A 15,328-nucleotide genomic window follows, 5' to 3' on the forward strand; every position below is an offset into this window, starting at 1 on the left:
TTGTAAAGGAAGAATAAAATGTTAGGGTAGTAAATTTCTTTTCATTAAAATATTCCTTTAGTGGGGGGAGATATTCCTTTAAGATTAGGGTATTTATCAAAGATTCTCATTGGGTTTCAAAATGTCTTGTTCTTTACTTATGTTAAATCTAGGAAAAATATCTTTGATTTATTCCAATTAAGATTATCACTACATTGTGTTATGGGTTAGGAATAAATTTATTGCCTGTCTTCACACTTCATGACTATTTCATTCATGATTATTTTGTTCACTGATAAATCTCTAGTGCCTGGAACAGTGTCTGCCTTACTGTTATGTTCAATATTTGCATTTTGGGCTGTACTGTAAATGTATAGTATAAAAGTATAATTGAGTCAAAATGTTGAAAATGAACTATACTATATAACAATAAGTAACACATAACGTTTATTATTGTGAATATATACAAGTTTATATTTGTTGTTGAATTAGTTGCTTTCTTGGGAGTCTCAAAGATGACACTTTAAAAATAGTTTTACTTGGGCAGCGCCTGTGGCTCAGTGAGTAGGGCGCCGGCCCCATATGCCGAGGGTGGCGGGTTCAAGCCCAGCCCCGGCCAAACTGCAACCAAAAAAATAGCCGGGCGTTGTGGCGGGCGCCTGTAGTCCCAGATGCTTGGGAGGCTGAGGCAAGAGAATCGCGTAAGCCCAAGAGTTAGAGATTGCTGTGAGCTGTGTCACGCCACGGCACTCTACCGAGGGCAGTACAGTGAAACTCTGTCTCTACAAAAAAAAAAATAGTTTTACTTGAAGATCACTGTTATTTAAATTAATTGGCTTAACCTCTGTATAGATTTTTTGTCTTTTCCTACCAATTCCTAAGTTATATTTTTAAGGTCCTACACATTCGTTAAATGGACAGTGTTATCTGACTGCTCTTTCAAAATGCTGCTACTATAGGAATTTAGCTAACTGAATTAAATATGACACCACAAAATGGGTTTAAAATATACCCCAACAAGGAAAATGATACATTCTTCAACATTATGAGAAATGAAATGAATTACAACAACCCAACAAACAAAAACCAATTCTAGTGTACCTTGAAAAGGTTCAGGATGCCAGGAACTCTGATCGGAAATTCAAAAATTTCAGGAAAGTGTCTGCGGTAGTGTGTGATGTATTCATTTTAAAAATGAAGGAATAGATTAAGAACCCTGCACACTGCAGTGTGACTCCAGAAAAACCACCGTGGACCAGTTTAATTTGATTAAGAGTCTTTATTTTGTAAACTATACAGAAACAGTAAAAAAGGAAATGCATTATACTTTAAGTATATATATGATCAACATTAAAGTTTTAATTTGGTGTGTATAAATTAAATGGAAATAATCCACCAACTTTGCTTTCAATGAATTGTATACCAGGAAACCAGCTGACCCACTATTGAAATTAAAGATACCAATGTGTAACACTCAACAGGCTTTTCCATTTTTATTATGGGCACAAAACCGTTGGTCTGATATACTTAAAAGTGACAGTGTGCCAAAATGTATACACAATTAATTAACATGCTAACTTAAATACAAGGTTCAAAGTAATTTCGCTACAGTTAATTTTAAATGCTACTCTACACAATAATAATAAACAGGTCCACCTGGCAATTATGTAACTGTAAAAAAGAAAGAAATATATTCCATTTTCTTCATTCCAGCAGCAGTACCTGTACTGATATTAATTTGTTATTTAGGTGTGCTCATATATTGCCTATTATCCTATATTGGTACGCATGCTAAACCCTTTCTATTTCTATTTTTGCAAGGCACCATACAATACGATCTCTAAGTTTCAGCACTACTAACAAAAATGGCATAATTCTAAGATTAAATGCAAATTTAATTTGAAACAGGAACTAAAATGAGAATTAAGATTTAAAAATTTGGCCTTGGGGCAAAAGACAACATTTTTTTGAAAATACAGTTTAAATAAATTCCCTTTACCTGTATCTTCCTAATTTAAATTTTTTGTCCTAAAATTGCTAGTCAGAAAGATAAAATAATCTAGAAAGGTTAAGAAATCTGCTGTTGGGCAGTACCTGTGGCTCAAAGAGTAGGGCACGGGCCCCATATACCAGAGAAGGCGGGTTCAAACCCGGCCCTGGACAAAATCTGCAAAAAAGAAATCTGCTGTTAAAGAATATTAAAAACATCTACACAAGACTGCCATCAAAATTAAAATACATGTTAGAGAGGACTACTAAATTTTTAGCTTTCAGAATCCATGTTTTTTCCATACTTGCCTTTTGAAAAATATCCTACCATATCCCTAATAAATTCATAATAAAAACACCACCATGAATGTAAACACAGCAGAGAATCTGCTACTGCCTCTTTGTTTTTCTCAGCACATGGTCTCTCTCTCAGTTGTCCTGACTCACTCCAGGTTTGTGAAGATGCTACTTCCAAAGTGCAATGAAGGTCATGTATAATTTTATAAAACCCTTGGGGCCAAGGTCACTAAATAATTACTGTAAATGTAATTTAGACTATGTGTCAGGAAAAATAATACATGCAATTCCAAGCACTGGCTGTCGTTTTGTTTGTGTGAGATTTACCAAGTTTTTCTTATAAAAAGTGCATTTTTTGTAGCTCCTCACAACTTTTCGGTCTGGCTAGACTCCATAAGCATTTTCTTTTTCTGTAAGGCATATAAAAACTCAAAGCAAACGATTCTTACTTAAACATAAAGTTCTATGACTTTAGCTTCAATATCTGAAATAATTATACAAAATATATATGAGGTTTAGAATCATTTTGTTTGGGGGCAAGAAGGGGATTCTCAGCAGGCTGTCACTTTGCATGTCTCAGAAACGCAGCGTCTATCAATCTCCTCTGTCCTCAATCAAACGTATCCATCGTGGCCGTCGCCATCGTCACCATCCTCCCCTCCGTCCTCGTCGTCGTCTTCAATGTCATCTTCCTCATTCACGACATCATCGTCAGCGGCCTCATCATCTGCCCATTCGTGAAAGTCTCCACTTGCAAAATCTCCAGAGATCTCAAAATCGACAGCTTTAAAAGTAAGCATTGCCTTATTTGACAGAGTAGTGGGATAATTTCTGAAATATGCAAAATTCTGATGAAAATTGAGAAATTAAAAAAATTAATTTGTTCTTCAGCTTATTTGATAAAGGTTAGGAAATAGCGATTTTCTGGAAGAACTATCACATATTAAAAGACTAAAATTTGTTAACATTTACCCGCTGAAAGTAGAATCACATCTTACTCTGTGAGATACTTTGAGTCCAGCAATACTGATCTCAGCGCAGTTTTCACAGAAGTTCAGGTCAGACTTTAAATTTCACAAAGTACTTAAAAATTCTCCAAGTAAGGTAGGCAAAAGTAATGCTTATAACCAGAATGTCTGTACCCTTGTAACATTCTGGAATAAAATAAATAAGTGGAATAATTTTCTTCCCAGAGATGCTCATTTTCAGGTCAATAGAACCCTTCAGTATGTTACCTCACATGTAAAAGTGCCTTTGCAAATGGGACTGAGGTAAGGACTTGCACCTGGAGGCCAAGGAAATCTGGCATACCCAGGTTGCTGCTTGGTCCTTAAAATCAAAAATCTTGTTCTAGGCAGAGTCAGAGGGAGAGAGTACAGAAGAATGATCAGAGATGCAAGCTTGTTAATTTGAAATTAAGGGGTACACCAGCTAAAGAATATGAGCTGCCTCTAGAAGGCAAAAAAAGCAAGGAAACAGATTTCCCTCCAAAGCCGACAATACAAAACAAAATGAAACCAACACAGGCTTTCTGCTTGACGTTTAGTTTAGTGACTTCTGATGTACAGAACTGTAAGAAAATAAATAGGCGCTGATCAAGCCATCAAGTGGACATTTGCCACTAGAACAATAGAAAACTAGGAAAGCTAGTCAATATTTTTAAAAACACTTTTACATTTTTTAAAGAGCTATTCATATTTAGAGAGGCAAGAATGCGCTTATACCTCAGCATGTACCAACTCTCATCTCTTCAAATGCTAGCTTGTGTGTATTTTCTACTCACTCTGTTACCTTAGTCTGTAACTCTGTGGTGGTGATTACAATGCACCCTATTAATGTAATCAAATGTTTATAAATTAGTTAACCTCACAATACAACACAGTGAAATTCTCATCTGACGTTGAGAAATGCTGTTTCTATTCTCCAATGTCATATGTTTTCTTACTTGCAACATGTTAGAGAAAATTTGTCAGTCTATGTCTCCAAAATAATTTTATGGTTCACTTGTTGAACTTACATCCATGTTATTTAAATTTACAACATAAAAATAAAATTCTTTATTCATCATTGATAACTGAAACAATTAGCAATGCAACTACTTTAAATTGCTTATTACAAAGGCTTGTTCACTACATGTTTTAAAATTATATTAAGATGGCTATTAAGTACTATTTATTCCTACTTCAGACTAATACCATTAGAAATGTTAATAGTTATAAGAGGGTCTTTATCTAACAAGTGCAATCAATGTAACCAAGTTCTTTGGGAGAACTATAAATCTATAGATCGATAAATGGTACTTTATTTTTTTCTTTCCTTTTTCTTTTTTTGGTTGGGGATTCATTGAGGGTACAAAGAACTGGGTTACATGGATTGAATGTGTTAGATGACAAAGACCTTCTTATAATTCTATGGGAGGACTTGGTTACAAGTTCTCCCAAAAACCAAGCTATTAAAAATGTGAAGGAATAAATTAATAAACGCAGAGCAGGAGTTTAAGGAAATTTAATTAGATTACTTTGTATTCCACACCATTTATCTTTTCCTAAATAATTTTGGTCTATTAGTCTAAAAATCTCATGACACATGAATGTAAACATTTTCTAAAATGCAAGAATAAGTATTTTGTTTTAATTTTTGATCATTTTTGTATTAGTTGGAACACAATCCATTAATTCCTGGGGTGTGTGTGCAGGTGTGTGTGTTAAGCTAAGTGGCTTTTGTTGTGAAAACTCTTTAGAGCACAGACAAAAGCAGTGATAGGAAACTTGCATTCTGTAAACATAGTTTGTGAATTACAGTAGATACCACTTTAAAACATTAAAATGGATATATGTGATGCTTAACTTGTTACTTTTGTTGACTTACACATAAATTCATATTCATAATACAAATTAGAATTATAATTTTAATCATAATAAAAGTTATAATTATACTGTAAATAATTAAACCTTGTTTTTCTCACCCTAACATAAGGAAAAATGCTTTACAACTTTGTGGAACTTTGCTTTAGAAAGGTTCATTTGTCTTCATCTGATGAACCTTCGTATTCCTAAAGTCACCCTCTCTAGAGGTCGGTGGACAAAAGTGCCCTCCAGGACAGGATGTACACTGGGGGTCACTGACTTGGAGAAGGGTGAAAAAGTTCTCTCTTTCCTGATTGCACAAGAAGTATTAGCTAACAGATTTCTGATTTTGAAGTAGGAAAAGAATCCAGCTTTTAACTGTTCTTTCTATAGTACCTAAATTATTTATTGTTTATAAGAGTTCTTAATCCACTCGGAGCAAGTATTTTCATCACTCCCTTCACCATGTATAGTCTTTATTAAATGCTTGGACAAACAGACGGCACTCGGAAGCACTCAGTCCTGCGCTCAGGAAAACTATTGGGTAGGTAGCCTCTTCTCTTACCACAATCCGCAACACCATTTATTCTGGATCCCATGACCTCATTCCCGTATCTGTCAACACACCAGCACTGGCCAGCACTGCCGTGGCACTGTGTCGGCTTGTAGTAGCCATCCTCGTCACACAGAGGGAGGTACTGTCCTGTGAGACACACACAGATACGTTACACTTAACAGCTTCTATGGATAAATGGTACTTTCTTTTTTTTGTTCTTTTTTTGGTTGGGAGTTCATTGAGGGTACAAAGAACTGGGTTACATGGATTGAATTTGTTAGATGATAAAGACCTTCTTATAATTGTGTCCTACCCCCAAAAGGCATGTCACACACTGTGACACTGTCACACTCCGACCTTCTTCCCTCTCTCTGCTTTCCCCCTCCCCCACCCCCACCATGCACTAGGTCATTAATTGTCCTCATATCAGAATTGGGTACATAGGATTCTTGCTTCTCCATTCTTGTGAAGCTTTACCAAGAATAATGTGTTCCACTTCCATCCAGGTAATGCAAAAAAATGTAAAGTCTCCATTTTTTTTTAATGGCTGAATAGTATTCCCTGGTATACATACACCACAGCTTCTTCATCCATTCCTGGGTTGGTGGGCATTTAGGCTGTTTCCACATTTTGGTGATTGTCAATTGAGCAGCAATAAATAGTCTAGTGCAAGTATCCTTATGGTAAAAGGATTTTTTATTTTCTGGGTAGATGCCCAGTAATGGGATTGTGGGATCAAAAAATCTTGATAACTAGGATCTACAGAGAACTCAATTTAACCAACATAAAAAGAGCCAACAATCTCTTGTATCACTGGGCAAGAAAGATGAATAGAACCTTCTCTAAAGAAGACAGACAAATGGCTAACAAACATATGAAAAAATGCTCATCGTCCCCAATTATTAGAGAAATGCAAATCAAAACCACCCTGAGATACCATCTAACCCCAGTGAGAATGGCCCACAACACAAAAATCTCAAAGCTGCAGATGCTGGCGTGGATGTGGAGAGAAGGGAACACTTTTACACTGCTGGTGGGACTGCAAACTAATACAACCTTTTTGGAAGGAAGTACAGAGAACCCTCAAATTGTGCGTTTTGGGGGAGGCATCTGTTACGCGCCCATTAACAAACTCAAAACACACATATGTGAGCGTCCACTCCACTCCACTGCAGGTAGCAGTGGTGCCTTAGAAGAAAACAGGCATGGTCTTTGATGTCGTGAAGCTCATCTAGCCATCACCATGATAAACTTCTGTTTCTTAGAAGAAAACAAGTAAGGTCTCTGATGTCACAAAGCTCATCTAGCCATCGCCATGATAAACTGCTTCTATTTTGTGGATTTATTTCTTTTGTTAAGCAAATCGCTGTTCTGCTGTTACTCACTCTGGAATGGTAAAGTGTTTCTAGAGGTACAATACAAAATTAAAATTTGATTAATGCCATGCTCATACTAAATCATCTGCATCACTTAGTGTGACACACAAGATCCTTCACCATCATATCCTTGCCAGTTTCCTATTTTGATTCACCTAAATTTTCATTTGACACCCCAAGCTCTTTCTGCATCAATTTATCTGTCCCCCCCCCAGTACTATGCTGCTTCACTTCTCTGTACGTTATGCCAACTAGCATCCCGTTCCTTTGCTCTCTCTCCCATTTCAAGACTTAAATGTGACCTCCGATATAAAGCCTTTTCTCTAGCTGAGAAATTTCCTATTACTTCTTGCAAAGTGTGTGTGTTTATCTGTGAGGATTGTCACTGCAGGCTTCCACAATGCTGTGATATCCTCAGTGTTTGGAAATATTTAGTTTCTCATCATTTTTGTTGTATAAACAACAACTCTTATCCCCAATGGGGATAGTGGGAAAGACAGACACCTATTTTCATATCTATAAAATCTAACGTAGCATATATAGCACACTGCTATAGAAAAATATTTAGCTGATAACATAAAAGTGAAGTCACATCATTCAACAAACACTATAATACCAGAATCTAAGCCTCGGGAGAATAGAACATTTTGTTTTCCTTTTTAAACATGATTTTAAAATGACAAAGAACAGTATAGTTATTTGCTGAAAGAAAAAAAATGAACGAATAAATAAAATGTGAAATTCATTCAGTCTTGCGAGCCTATGAGATTATAATTTTACTCTCTCAAAGAATTAAAAACATTTATAGAGAGGGGCGGCACCTGTGGCTCGAGGAGTAGGGTGCCAGCCCCATATACCGGGGGTGGTGGGTTCAAGCCCAGCCCCAGCCAAAACAGCAAAAAAATAAAAAAATTTATAGAGAGATGATTAATTTAGTTTAAAAGTTACCATTCCCTTGAAAATCTGAATGGCTGGTCTTTCAGCAAAGCAGACAGAGTAACATCAATGCTGAAAATCTGAGAACACCTTCTGTGCATGTGAGGGTAGTAAAAATGGGGAAAACTCAACTTTGCTGTATCTACTTTTCTAAAAACTACCATTATTTAACATATTTGATATAAAATTTTTATGATTTACAGTCAATGTGATCATACGATTTAGCCTTTATTTCAGTATACTTTTAAAGTAAGAGACACACTGTAAAAACTATCTTAGAATTGCAGACATCAACCAAGACATAACCTACAAACAGAACACAAGGCATCCCACTTCTATTACATAACTACTGATTGAGTTTCAGATGCACACCATTACCGCCCAAATTGGAATAAATATTAAGGCGCCCAGAACTCTGCAATAATGATGTTCATTTATATTATGAAAGAAGAATAAAGGTGACTGGGTGCTAAGCATATTTTATGTTTTTGATAGTTTCAAATAATCAAAGCCCGCATTCCAATGGATTTTTGTGACTAATAGGCTTTAATAAAGTGAAAAATACTTTCCAGTTAAATTCAAATGATCTTTCCCATGTCCCATGGCTGAACTTTGATTTGCGGAGTCAAACTTGTGTAAGAGTGTATCATTCATGTCCACTTCCCAGCTGTGATAGTTCATCATCAGTAATTTTTCACACCTACACATGTTTATTATCAGTTATGCTTTTTATTTTGTCTGAAGGGCAGTGAAATAAAGATTCTTGAGTAATATGAAAAGATCTTCCCACATAAACATACTATATTAAAATTATGGAGATAACATGTCAAAGTACAATATAGACTAATCAGAGCTGGAGACACTGCAGAGCAGGTGCCTGTCCTGCTTTGGGTCCCCAAATGCAAGAAACTAACACTAAACTGGAGACATTCAAATGAATTCTGCTACAGCTCAATTCACAGGATTATGGCAATGGGAATTCCTTAGACGTAACAAATGGGCCAACGTGATTTGGTACATGCAAAACGTTATCTTTAAGGGAAGTTTGGTGAAGAATGTATGGAAACTATATATTACTTTGTAATAGATACTACATATTTAAAATTATTCTTAAAAAGTCTTAAAATTTGTATGCTTATAAGAATAAAAAATAATTACATGGACTACTTTAATAATCTGTTGATAGGTTTTGGGTGAAACTTAAATATCTATCATCTCTCTACCTATTAATATCTTCATCTGTTCAAATAATTTACTTGCTAAGAGTAAGGTAGTAAAAAATACTAATGAAAACACTACAGTTCTGCTCAAATTTCCTTGAGGGACACAGCATGTTTTTTTTTTTACCCAATTTATAGAAGTACTGGCCTTAAATAACATGTACATATTTATACATATTTATAATGTACATATATAAATATATTTGCCATTAAAACTTACATTGTTAACTGCAGAATTAGAATTGAATTTTCTGCTGATGTTTTAACTTTAGCATTGCTCAAATCTCCTTTTTTAACTTAATCACTTCCAAAATGAACATTATAGTAGAGTAATAAAATAGACATAATATCTTTCAACAGGTAAGGTAATAAAAGGACACTTAATGGCCTTCAAAAGTTCATAAATTTTGTTGCTGAAATTTAGTGCAGTCTGTCTTTGTTGGATTAATATTGATTTTATGTTGCTGCTTCCCTGGGGTCATCTATGTAAGCAATAAAGCCTTCAGAAGAATGATCTCTCACTCACTCAGCAGCTTCTTTATCCCTTGTCGCCTCTGAATATTGCTGAGCTCCGTCTGGCAAGGTGGGTCTACAATGACATAAAAATGTTACTTCAAGGATTACAGTGAAACACAGAAAGTGACATTTCTATGTTATCAAAGTTTTGCATGCCTTTAGAAGATACACATTGCATTTAATTAGTGTGTTTATGAAGAGATATTTGTCACTCATAAAGATACGGGTATATATACAGAAGGTGCAAAACTGTATACCCATTTTAAGAAAGGAAAAAACTGTGATAAAATTGTAATATTCAATACATACCTATAATAAAAGATGAAAACAAGTGATGTTGAGCACCTCTTATAATTGCAGAAGTCAAACATGACTTGATATTACAATTTTAATATAGTTTTTTTCTTGCTTGAAATGTGTGTACTTTTTGTTGTGCCATCTGTATACCCATCACGTGTGTGTGTGTGTGTGTGTGGAGAGAGGGAGAGAGAGAGATCACACACACTATTTCCTATTTATTAATAGTAGATCATCTTAGTTTTCTTCAGAATGACTGAACTGGCTAAAAAATTAAAAAGAAATACATGATAGGAAAATACTTCTCATTGTTTACTTTTTGAAAAGGTCAATGCAGCAATATAAATCCAACAGATTGACTGTTGCTCAAGCAGCTGATTATGTTTTCCCCTCCTTGGAAAGTTTCTGTGAAGTAGACAAGTAGTTTTGCATTTCGAAAGTGAACTCTGAAGAAGTAATGCTTCTTTCAGGTTAGGTCAGAGATCCCTTTGTAAATTATGATATTGTATAATGTTAATTTAGTTTCACGGGTATATTCAATTTAGTTTCACAGATGTAATATATAATAATTTCTAATAGGCTGTTCTCATATTTTAAACATAAACATAAAATGTTTTTCATGCTGAACGGCTAAGGGAGGACATTTGTAGAGGAGTGTAATTTCTAAACAGCTGCACTGTAATCTGCCTTATGTTATCCCTGTTGCATGAACAAGTACAGTTGGCCCTTCTAGCTGCAAGTTGTGCATTCACAGGTTCAACCAACTACCAATCAAAAAGAGTCAAAAAATAAAAGTAAATTATAATAATACAAAAAAAGACATAAAATAGACTATATTTTATTTACATAGCATTCATATTGCATTAGATATTATAAGTAGCACACAGATGGTTTAAAGCACAGAGGATTTTCAGAGGTTATAGGCAAACACTGTTCCATTTCATATGAGAAACTTGACCACTCATGGCTGCTGTGTCTGTGAGCGGTCTTGAGACCAGTTCTCCTCGGGTGCCTGAGAGAAAACTGAACTTCAGTTTAATGCATTCTGTATTCATATTCTAAAAACTTGCTGTTAATGCTTGGGCAAATAAAAACTATCATAAACTAGTGAATCAGTAAAATAATAAACTGAGTCCCATTGTCCTATAGTACTCCTTTTTAGAGAAATGGCAAAGCAGCCCTTTAACTTCTGTCCACGTAAACCAGCAGACTTATGCGCTTTTCTCCTTAACATGGCTTAATCATTAGACTTCCACAGAGTGGATACACTTGAAAAAGTTTATTGGACTTATTACAAATAATATTAGAAGTTTCATATATTCACAATGCCAACTTCTGTGTTTAATGTCTTTCACTTAATAGGAAAAACACTTTTTTTTTTAGGGACAGAGTCTCACTTTATCGTCTTCTGTAGAGTAATGTGGCTTCAAAGCTCACAGCAACCTCCTACTTCTGGGCTTAGGCAATTCTCTTGCCTCAGCCTCCCGAGTCGCTGGGACTACAGGCACCTGCGACAAGGCCCGGCTATTTTTTTGTTGTAGTTTGGCCGGGGCTGGGTTTGAACCTGCCACCCTCAGTGTATGGGGCTGGCGCCCTACACACTGAGCCACAGGCACTGCCCCAAAAAACACTTGTTTTAAAATTAATTAATCCCCATGACCCATACTTTACTACTGCATCTTAAAATGTCATTTCTTTTCATTGAGTCACTGAGAAAAATTATTGAATAAGCTATTGAATGAAATAAGACTTGCTGATGCTACCTGTGCTGAACAGAACTTTCCAACAGTCGCACAGTGGTTATCACTGGGCATTTCACATGTTATTACCTCCCCAGTTCTGAAGCTAGAATTAAAACCACTTGGAGACGGAGATCAAGGACTCTCACTCCAATTCTCTACTCCTTTATGCACTCACTTTGTAATGTGAAGTATTTAAGATCAATAAGTTTTAGTCCTTCAGTATAAGAGGGTCAGAATGATTTTTCACAGGGCCGTCTTGAGTAATAAATGATTTATGTATGTGAAAGAGTGGATGCAGCTGGACAAATGTTAATTTTCTCTCTCTTTCCTTGATTGTATACAACTAAAAAAATCGAACACTTGATTTACTTTTTTTTTTTTTAAATTGGAGGCTTAGACATATTACTTTAATGTTTATTAGTAACACTTAAGGTAACTAATGTCCTAAATTAATACTACTTCTATTCACTCTTTCAGCATCACTTACAATACAGAATTCAACAAATTCTGGTTATAGCCATTGCGTATTACTTAATTGTCATGACTTCAGAAAATTAGTCATAGGGACAAATTTGATTTTTATTTTAGATTGAAACACTTGTTTCATCTTGAAACATCTGAAAAAAGTTTATAAATTAACAGATGTTCTTTTTCATGAAATTACTGACTGGTCTAAAGGAATATATGAGGAGGAAGCACTGCTTCCGTCCCGCTGACAGCCGCATCTTAAAGCAATGAAGGGTTGACTAAGAGTTTAGCCAAACTCTTCCGAGCTCTGGAAAGGTTGTATGAACTCCTTTATCATCTTGGGTATCATATATTATATTATTTCTATCATCTGCTAAATGATCTAAGAGCGTAATCCTTCCTACAGCTATATAAATTTTAACACTTCAGGAGAATACATGGGAAGAAGACCACGACAAATTTTCCTTTGGGGACCATCAATCAACATATTGCTGCAAAATCCACAGATGCTCTAAGATGAAAGCATTTTCTTCTGTAGATGAAGCATTGAGAGTTATGCAGAATATTTCTAACTCATGTATAAATATTCAAAATGTGCTATCGTAACACCAAAAACACTAAAATAACATTGTCATCCTAACAAAAGACTATGTAACCATCTTCTCACGGCAGTTTTAAGTGGATTTACTACCTTTTAATATTTAAATTATTTAAATGTACACTAGTCATTAATACTAGGATGTAGTTTTTTTGGAGAGTTCAACTACCTAGAAAGCACATATGTAATAAAATCACCAATGTGTGTGTGTGTGTTTTAAAATATTTTTATACTGCAAATCTATTTTTTCAAACTTTGTTTAACGTTGTTTGGAGACAGTAAACTGCTTAGATAATGTTAGTTTTTCTGTATCTAAGACAGAGAATCATGGCTACAGTTTAAAGTAGGCTTGTGCATTCTCTTAGCTGCTGAGAATTTTAAGAAGCATTGACAAGTAGCTGACATTGTCACATTAAACTAATTCCTAGTTCATTTTTTTCAAATTTGCATCAAAAATATACTTTTCATTGTTTCCTCAGATTCTCAAAACTTTATTATCGTGTGAGACTTGGGGCCCAGTTTTCTTATACACACTGAATGTAACTTATCAACTGATTGATTCTATGAGGATGATTCCAATTTGTTTTACATTTGACATTTCCTAATACAGAAGGATCTACTCTTCACTTTTCCAGAGTGTCTTAATGACACTGTTTCTGCTGGTGAATATTTAAAAAGTTATGGTATTTTGAAAAGTCTGAAAGACTAAGCCATTTTAAAACCAAATGAGTAAGAATAACTTTATGGTGAATGCTCTGGTTTATTCAGCTCATTTAATAAGATCAAAAAAGAGAATGTTAAAACTCCACAGTACAGTGATTAAAAAACCATTTATTTGACACCGTGGGCAAAGGAGATAGCAAATTAATTTTAATGATTACTTTTAATATCTATGTTCTTATCTCTTTGTGCTCTTTAGTAGTTAATAATGGAAACTACAATGAAGTGCATTAATATAAAATATTAATTACTATTTTCCATCTTCCTTAGTATGTTTTGCTCCAGTAGAGCAATTTTGTCTAACATGCTGCTTATTTGCTCTTTTATGAAAACACATAAATTAGAACACATCTATTGAAATGGATGGGATATAGTGCACTTTTTCGGCAGAAAAGAATAGATAAGTTTGGCATTCAGGTCAACTATTTGCATCTGTAGATGTCACATCTTTTACCTTGCTGTCTCTGAAAGCAATAACACCATTCATTGTTAGATATCAAACTGTCCTTGTACGTGTCACAAGAATTGAAGAATGCCTTGGTGCACTGCTCATTCTTATCAAGGAAAATGCTCCCAAGCTCTGACTGGTCTAATAGCAGGTCATAGTTTGTATCAAGTCTGTTAAACATCCAGCCAAGTGAGTCCTTGCAAATTGGCAAGATGCTTGTATCAAATCCTAAAGGGAAAGACAGAAAATGATTGATTAAATATCAAAGAAGAAAGCAAAGAAAAAAAAATCTTAACATAGCAAGCAGTTAGTGGAGGTTGTTTACTGACTAGTCAGAAAAGTAGGGCATTTAATTCATAGTGAATAAATTGCTTCAAAGTAAAGCAGATATATTAATATGTGCCATTCAGAATAGTTATGAGCGTTAATTAAGCTGAAAGCATCTGGAACGAAGTACCCAGTCTTTCAATGGCAGGTACTATTGTAATTATACATTATTTATATTATCTTATTATTCAAGATTCTTCTGAATAAACATATCATAAATGTTTTACTAATCATATGTAAATATTTTTTAAAAAACGATATCCATAAGAAGAAGTAAACTGATGACTCCGTCCTGAACCTCAGAGTCAAAGCATTCTATAATAGACATACTCTTATTTGACAATGTGAATGTTACTTTTTTGCATTATTATTATTATTGCTCAGTAGTTCGTTGCAGCAATCGTCTGATTTCTTTTCTGAACGTATTTATCTTCATTTGTTCTTTACAAGGTTTTTGTTTCTAGTCTTTATGTTAAATATTGTTATTAAATTTTAAGCCTTTTTGATTTTGTGAAGGCAAAAAGTGGAAACCAAATAAACACATGTATATGTAAAAAAAATCAAAACAATATCCTATTAATAAAGAAAATTAATTTTCATTCTAAGAAGTGAAAGTATCATTTTATCAAGACCATAATTTACACGTACCAAGTACTAACGTTAATAAAATGCCCTGTGTCTTGGTAGAACTACAGTGGTATTTCACATACACCTGATGTCCAGAGAAGGAATAACTCTCATGCCATTTACACAGCTTCTTTGTCTTCTACCCCCCTCGAGACAATTTTTATGAGTACATGTGTGTTGTAACTGCAGGCTGGGGTGTGCTAGATGGAAATGCCAGAACTGGGTTTGTATCCAAGCCATGTACTATCAAAGATGGGTTATCCCAGGCAAGTAACAGAGCTCAGTAAGCCTCACCCCAAATAGTATAAGATGCAAGATCAGTGATTTGAACAATTAAAAAACATTGCTTTCAACAATGTTTACTTTTCAGGTTTCAGGAAGCTTTA

The 15,328-nt window shown here is 34.8% G+C and overlaps 1 protein-coding gene across 4 annotated transcripts in view; it reads right to left on the reverse strand.

Moving 5' to 3' along the window:
* Positions 1 to 1,250: 1,250 nt before the first annotated feature.
* SPOCK3 (SPARC (osteonectin), cwcv and kazal like domains proteoglycan 3) overlaps positions 1,251 to 15,328 on the reverse strand; it is a 527,638-nt gene continuing 513,560 nt past the window's right edge. For all 4 annotated transcript variants that reach the window (XM_053594470.1, XM_053594471.1, XM_053594472.1 and 1 more), the window contains 4 exons: positions 13,995 to 14,216; positions 9,726 to 9,788; positions 5,677 to 5,814; positions 1,251 to 3,049 (listed from right to left, as the gene is read on the reverse strand). In XM_053594470.1, the coding sequence (XP_053450445.1) occupies positions 2,880 to 3,049; positions 5,677 to 5,814; positions 9,726 to 9,788; positions 13,995 to 14,216 (593 nt within the window). In that variant the 3' untranslated portion in view covers positions 1,251 to 2,879. The remainder of the gene's footprint in view (positions 3,050 to 5,676; positions 5,815 to 9,725; positions 9,789 to 13,994; positions 14,217 to 15,328) is intronic.

This window comes from Nycticebus coucang, chromosome 6 (assembly GCF_027406575.1).
Source record: "Nycticebus coucang isolate mNycCou1 chromosome 6, mNycCou1.pri, whole genome shotgun sequence".
In the NCBI taxonomy this organism is placed as follows: Eukaryota; Metazoa; Chordata; class Mammalia; order Primates; family Lorisidae; genus Nycticebus; species Nycticebus coucang.